Raw genomic sequence first — 7,329 nt, 5'->3', positions numbered from 1 at the left:
ACATGGTTTTATTCTGAGGTTTTACTGGTCTGATGTTTAAGACCAATAAGAAATTAATTTTAATCCTGAACAGGCTGCAGTCAGGACTTTGATTTCATTTTAATGTATCTACTGTGGCATAGATTTTTGAGCTGAAAAAGAATTTCAGGGTGAAGATATAATTCTCCCTTGTTTCCTTGTGATATTCACTTTATGGACCAAGACTCTTACCCAGTGTGATTCCCATTCTCATAGTACTGTGGGCTTAGCTAAGGAGTGGTCCCACTGGACTACTCAATATATTCTGAAATGTCAAAAGACCACTGCCCTTTGAAGAGGTAAGTCTCAAATGGGAAGGGGGCATGAGGGCACATAAGTTCTTCCTGTCTGTCAATGCAAAAAGTCCTGGAGGGTCTGTGTCCAATATAGTGCAGGATAAGTGGATATCTTCAGGGTAGAGTATGGTTTCAATGAGGCAGTACACCCTGCTAAAACCTGCACATGAGGCAGGGAACCTGTGGGCCAATGGCAAGCTGGTCGCTGCTGCTAGTCATTAGCCCGTAATAAGATGCCGTGGCATGGAAAACTGCTATAACTTTACCTAATCTGTGACCAGGCTGTCTTGCAACCGCATTGATTCTTTCTGCTGACTTGGTTTAATTTAAAGCCCAGAAGGACAATAGGAGACTTCCTTGTCAGCCTCCAAGTGTTTTATATCAAAACCCAAACCCTGGAGTACTGGCTTTGCTGCTCTGATGTATTCATCTCCAAGAACCCTTGACTGAGCCTGCTCCAAGCTGTTCTTTGGCAGTCATTTTACAAACTGAAGCTGCACTCTAGCTTGGAGAGGAAGCTCATTGCTTTGATGCTGCCTGCTTTCCTGCTGTACTCCAGGCATGAGAGCTCCTGACTCTATGGTGGGAATGACAAAATGGGAAACTAGACATCAAAAAATCAGTCACAGGGGAATTTCATGGTTGGTCCATGCTATACTTTGCTTCTTTGGGCCTAACAGTGAGAGCAAAACAGGACTTTTCAAATGGTTTCCTCTCCATCATTCATATGGATGGAGGGGGCTGAACATTGTCCGAAGTCTTTACCAGAGACATACCTGGTATCACCAGGACAGCCAGTCTTGCCCCACAGGATGAATGTTCTAAACAGGAGAAAAACAAACAGCATCACTCATGTGAAGACAAAGGCAAAACCTATGCTTTAAAAGAAAGAGTAAATACTTCTGTTAGTGCTCAGCAGTATATATATTGTTCAGAAAACTTCCCCAACCTCTACTTCCCCAAAATACTGCCTTTCCTTCCAGTTTATAAAGCCCTTGTGACACACAGTGCTTTGTTGGGTAAGACTTGGAAGCTCCCTGTGCTTACATCCCATCAGCATGAGAGTATCCCTTGGATTCAGCTTTCTCCTGGCTTTCCTGGACCCAGGTGAGTTTTTCACTGGGACCTGTGGAATTGTGAGACATGAAAGAGGTCTGGGAATGGAGTGATTCATGTGTGAGGATATTGCTGCCATCTGAGTCCTAAACGCCCCTCATCTTGGAGGATTTGCATTGCAGAGGGGTGAGGGTGACCGGTCTTGGGGGATCTTTGGTCCTATAAGCCAATGTGCAGATGAGGGTGTTGGCATTTGCAACCTGAGCTTGCAGTCTGATTTTTCTGTGGTGCTCACTGGTGACAGAGACAGAACAGCCATCAGAGTGATTTAGGTTACCCTGAGGCAGCCAGACGTTGGTAAACTGAATCCATCTTCAGACTTATTTATTTTACTCATGTCCAGGGTTGTGTGACATTTTGGACATAACATCATCTCAGTTGTCATTCAGTTCTGCTCCAGAAAACCACAGCTGCCTTGGAGGTCTTGAGTCACAGTAGATGCCACAGCCACTGCAAGGTGCATTAGTTGGCACCTGGGTTTAGGGAAGTGACACATGCCCTGGACGTGTTAATCTACATGCTGGACACTTGTGGGTTTGTGTCATGGAAGAGATCCTCTTTGTCCTCTGTTGAAATACATGTTATTCCTTTCTAAGTGTTTCCTGATGAGTATCTGATATTCTGGTCTGCTTAAAGTGTTTCAGCAGGTATCTGGTGAAGTGGTTGCCCCTAATGGTTACAAAGAGATACAGAAAGAGATAATGCTTACAAAGAAAGTCACTAGTTTGTACAGAGTACAGCTAGTATCTGCTGGCAGCTCTTGTTTCCCAGCCACTTGGGTTCCCTCATTCACTACAAAGAGAGAATTTGGGATTTGTGGATCCAGAGACACCTGAGTGCCTCCGAGGGTAAAGGGATTTGTAGGGCTGCTATCATCAGCAACCCCAGGAAAAGCCCAACACAGATTGCACAATGAAACAGGAAAAATAAGGGAAGAGAAATGTGAAAAGTGCTGATCAATGCTGAAATCAAGCATCACTGAAAAGGGAAGTGAGATTTCTTATGACTGCTGCTCAGGAATGTGTCCTCCTCTCCCCAGGGACCTCCCTCCAGTGCGAGATATGTCACAGCATGGGAAAAAGCTGCTCTGGCCCCATGAAAACCTGCACTGGTGGTGAAGACACCTGTGGCATTATTCTGCATGAGGTCCTAATAGGTGAGACATCCTCTAAGACTGTGTGGCTTTCAGAGTGGGGCTGGCTGGGGGACTTGTCTCTCTCCCCACTTCTGTCACTGGTAGTATGGTCCATCCTTGGATAACCTGTTCATTTTGCTTTTACTGACAGATGACTGAGAGATCAGGATAGTCTGGGATAGGAAAACCTCTTTATTCCTCTATTTCAAGAAGTAGTTTTCTAGTGAGAGGGTTTGGTTCTTAGTTGTGGAGGGAGGGACCAAAACCTCATAGTGGGAGGAGACACTGGCTTTTAATGCTGGCCTAGGTGAGTAGTTGAGTCAGGAAGCTGAGAGACTGAATCATGACCTACATTAAGCTGCTGACATCTAGTACTGGGGGTGCACTGGTGATGCGTGGAGAAAGAAGCTTGCCCATCCTCAAGAAGGGTTGGGGACACAATGCAGCCATGCAGTGCCAGAAGGGCTGAGCTATCACCTTATTATAATCATCATTAATCAGTTTAGGTTGGAGGAAACCTTGAAGATCATCTAGTTTCAAACCCCCTGTCCTGGGCAGGGAGATCTTCCACTAGACCAGAGGTTGCTTAGAGCCCCATCCAACCCAGCCTTGAACACTGTCAGAGATGGGAGATATCCACAACTTCCCCTGGCAGCTTGTTCTGGTGTCTCACCACCCTCACCGTCAAGAAGTTTTTCTTAATATCTAATCTTAATCTACCCTCTTTCAGTCTGAAGCCATTCCCTCTAGCCCTATTAGGTCATGTCCTTGTCAAAAGCCCCTCCCCAGCTCTCTTGTAGCTTCTTTAGGCACTGGAAGTTGCTATAAGGTGACCTTGGAGCCTGTTCTTTTCTAGGCTGAACAATCCCAACTCTTTTAGCTTGTCCTCACAGGAAATGTTGTCAATCAATAATCATGTTGCTCTGGTTGATAAGTCAAAACTGGTGCTGAGCTCTGACACAGCTGGACACTCAGTTATGTTGGAGGCATACTGTCAGTCATTGCTCAGCCTTATTGAAGTGATTGTTGCCTTTTAGACTGGAGTCTGGCTCATATCCTACCAACTTTGATGCTGGCAGCTCTAGTGTCTGCCTTCTTCTGCTGGTGCACCCACCCTTCATCCTTCAAGCACTTCAGCAGATTCAATTTAGCTGTTCTACTCCCCTTTACACCTTTTGGCCTTGGTGATGGGGTAGACGAGATTTGTCTGTGTCAGGATGCTTGTGGCTGTGATAGACTGTGAACTCTGCAGATTTTACACAGGCTGAGCAAGCCTGTGCTGTGGGTCAGAGGCACGTGTCACACCATAATCTCTGCAGATGAAGTGTCCTGGCTCACTTGTGATGCTTCTCGGGGGCTCAGGCCCTGGGACATCTGCCTAGAAAGTGGTACAGGAACTAACGGGAGGGGAAGGGAGTTACTTTATGTCGAATGACTTGGCACTGCTTTCTGCTTCATGACAGGGGGGATGGCCATCTCTTCATCCATCAAGTCCTGCCTGCCATCCCACATGTGCCACCTTGGTCCTGTCACTGTGAACTATGGGAAGGTGAAAGCAAAGAGCCACTTGGTTTGCTGCACTGGTGATGACTGTCAGACCACCTCCGTGTCATGTAAACTCTTTATTTTCCTTATAGCCCGTCCCCTCTCTCTCTGATCAGTCCCATGGTGAGGCCTTCTAGGCTAAGCCATCACCTGGGTTCTTCCTCCCATTCTCTCACTGAAACCAACTACAGCCAATGTCTTTCATTCCAGTGCCACCAGATAATGATGTGCCCAACGGACACCAGTGTCCTGCCTGCTACAGCGTGGACTCCTTTCAGTGCAGTAATGAAGTTGTAAACTGCACTGGATCTGAAGACCAGTGTGTTGACCTTGCTGGGTTAATGAATGCTGGTAACTGCCTATCATTTGGGGCTGGTTTTCATCTTCTTGATGGGTAAAATGGGTGAAACTAGCCTTAGATAAAGCACTACTCAGATAGAAATGGGCAAAAAAAGTGAAATAAAAAAAAGAGGAAGATACAATTAACTTAAAGCTGAAAACTGAAAACTTCTGATCAAGGGATCAGAAGGCTGATCAAGGGACAGGTGTTGTTTTTCTTTCCTTCTTCCCAATCATGCAGGGAAAATTGCTGGAATTACTCATAACATGGCATAACTGAGATCAAGAGTGGAACTGGTTTCTTGGCCAATCTGGTACATGGGCGTGTAAAAAACTTGACCAAACCCCTGAACTTGCCGGCCCTAGCTAGGATGTATGAGGGTGAATCTGGATTTAAGTCAGTTGCCAGCTTAGTGGAGGTTCAGATGGAGCTTTGCAGTAACATTGCTTACCCATGGGGTAATACCAGTCACTAGGGTCAAGACACTGTTGCTGTGGTGCCTCTGCATGAAGAAAGCTGGGGACAGGTCCCCTCCCTTGAAGTCCGGCCTTTGAACAGCTCCATCAGAAATATTTTTCCCACCTCAGGTCCTGTAATTAGAGAATGGAAGGTGGACAGCAATTTTTCTGGTCACTCTCTTTTCTACCCCTGCTGCAGGTAAAAGATTTCTACATTTCATGGCACACCTGTGTTCCAGCAGGCAGGAAAAACCCATGGAAATAAAGGGCAGCAACACCATCTGTAGAAGCAGACTGAAAAACCATTATCTTGTAAATGGTTATGGATGAAATTTCTTTGAGTTGATAATATTGCTAGGTGATGATGTGATGCCTGAAGATCCTTCCTATAGATTTTATTAATGTTCTGTCCAAACCCTGAATTAGATCATGTTTCACAGAGACAACATGAAGGAAAACAAGAATTTTTGTAGTCACAGCAATGAAAATAGAGTGACACAATTAATTCAGTGTACCAATGAAATAAAAAATGCTCCTAACTTGCCTTAACTTGATTGATCAGCCACTGTGAATGGAGAAGGCCTGTGCAGTGTGATAAACTGTGCAGAGAAAGCAGCAGTGTAGGGGAGCACAGGAAGGTGAGGAATTAATGAAGTGACTTTACATGTTATTTCTATTTGAGATAAAATTGTCCAACAAAGTATTCCAGACCTCCATAACATGAACAGCAGAGACACATGAATAGCAAAAGAAAGCAACAGGGGCAAGAATATCTGAATGGAGAGTTAGGCACTCAGCACCTGCTCAGGTCTCCTCTTCTGGTAAATGCACGAGTGGTGGCAAAGGACAAGTTCAGGTTTCAGTGGGTCTGTCAGTAGGTTTCTCTCTTGGTTTGGCTAAAACGCTATAAAGCCTTTGAGAATGAATTCCTCTTAATAAATAGCTCAGGCTGTATTGTCACTGAGACTTCTCAACTCCGTGTCAAATCTGACTGAGACAAAGTCATCCAGCTGGAGTGTCATGAGAGGGTCAGAGAGAGGAGACAATGAATACCTGGTGTACTGTTACACAGTAGGAAGCCAAAGTTTGGGCAGAAGTATCTTTAAACATGAAAAAGAGAACTACTTTAGACATTTTCACTTTTTAAATTTAAATGCTTAGAATTTTTAAAAGTCATCTTCATTCAGCAGAAAGAAAGAAGACAAACCTTAAACCATTTGTATTTCAAGTCAACCAAGATGGCCTTGCTGTTTCCTCAGCTTTATTCAGGGGAGGGGAACAGCCAGGGCTGATGGGTTTGGAATCAACCAGATGTAATGAATGGGCAGTTCTTAGGTTGGAAATGGGGACTGCCGTGGCCAGGGTGGGAATAATGTTGGGAATTGGATCCCCTGATGCATAGCATGCGTTTCTTGTATTTCCCCTGCACAGGTGGACTGTCTCTGAAAGCTGCCATGAAGGGTTGCACCACCATTTCTGAATGCAATATGGTAGGAGATGGAAAAAACAGCCTGGGCATGATGGACATAAAGTTGAAACGGTTCCAATGCAGACCAGCTTCTGCTATATACAGCGTGGTGCATGCTGGGGTTGCCCCTCCACACACAACCTTCCTTCCTGTCCTGTCAGGATTCATCCTGGAGAAGGTACTTTTCTGACTCTCACTGGTGCTGGGTTGAGCAGTACCCACAGCAAATTCCAGCAGTTGTTTTTCAACTTAGTCCTTTTTGCTGTAGCTTCTTCTGCCTGGGGATTTTATTTTCAGATTAGCTCTTCTTTCATATTTTAACAGAATAAAGACAGCACTTACCCAGCTTTTGTTTCTGCATTGATTTAATCTCATTTAAAGCTTCATCAGTTCAAATGTGGTTGGTTTTGTGTTGCATTCTCTCAATGCTTTGTCCACACTGAAACCATACGAGACTGTGTGAGGTCTTCAAACACTGCACAGGATGTGGGAGGTCTCAAGACAGCCCTGGAGTATCTAACCACTATCTCAGTATAAGTGGCAACTTCCAAAGCTACTTTTCCAGGCACTGAAAAGGACTGGAGATGAGTTCCTGAGAGGTTCACTCTGAGTAGAAGGGTCACTTGCCCCTTTTTCCAAATAGGGTATCCTTGTATCCTATTAGTCCAAGTACGAGGAGTCCCTCAGCTCAAAGGGCCGCTTGTGGCCCTGGGCCACAAATAGTATTTGCTTCAGAGTATAAGACACTGCTGTAAGCAGCCTGCTTCTGGCAAGAAGTCGCCTTACCAGACACTCTCCCATTTAGTCTTAAGATATTTAGTCTGAAGATAATTTCATGATTATCTGGAATAAGTGCTTACTTTGGGAACACTTAATTTCATAAAATACATAGCTTTCCATGGCGACAAACGGCTGGGAGTCCAACTAATGAGAAAACTTCAGCTCAATCCTTA

At 44.9% G+C, this 7,329-nt stretch overlaps 1 protein-coding gene across 1 annotated transcript; it reads left to right on the top strand.

Moving 5' to 3' along the window:
* The first annotated feature begins 1,320 nt into the window (after nt 1-1,320).
* LOC136288795 (phospholipase A2 inhibitor and Ly6/PLAUR domain-containing protein-like) lies at nt 1,321-6,714 on the top strand. Its single transcript, XM_066182295.1, has 5 exons — nt 1,321-1,421; nt 2,470-2,586; nt 4,029-4,178; nt 4,321-4,461; nt 6,340-6,714. Exons 1-5 carry the CDS (start codon nt 1,373-1,375, stop codon nt 6,564-6,566), a joined length of 684 nt encoding a protein of 227 aa, XP_066038392.1. The 5' UTR covers nt 1,321-1,372; the 3' UTR covers nt 6,567-6,714.
* The last annotated feature ends 615 nt before the right edge of the window (nt 6,715-7,329 follow it).

The sequence above is a fragment of the Chamaea fasciata genome, unplaced genomic scaffold, assembly GCF_029207755.1.
Source record: "Chamaea fasciata isolate MVZ Bird 193981 ecotype frontalis unplaced genomic scaffold, bChaFas1.0.hap1 SCAF_4, whole genome shotgun sequence".
Taxonomy (NCBI): Eukaryota; Metazoa; Chordata; class Aves; order Passeriformes; family Sylviidae; genus Chamaea; species Chamaea fasciata.
Note: the sequence above shows the minus strand (reverse complement) of the source record. Positions and strands in the feature narration are given on the sequence as shown.

Bases quoted from the DNA above. Each gene is read 5' to 3' on its own strand.
- LOC136288795 (XM_066182295.1), top strand. From the start codon at position 1,373: ATGAGAGTATCCCTTGGATTCAGCTTTCTCCTGGCTTTCCTGGACCCA. The intron at 4,179-4,320 runs GTAAACTCTTTA...CTTTCATTCCAG, and splicing joins TCAGACCACCTCCGTGTCAT to TGCCACCAGATAATGATGTG. The intron at 4,462-6,339 runs GTAACTGCCTAT...TCCCCTGCACAG, and splicing joins TGCTGGGTTAATGAATGCTG to GTGGACTGTCTCTGAAAGCT.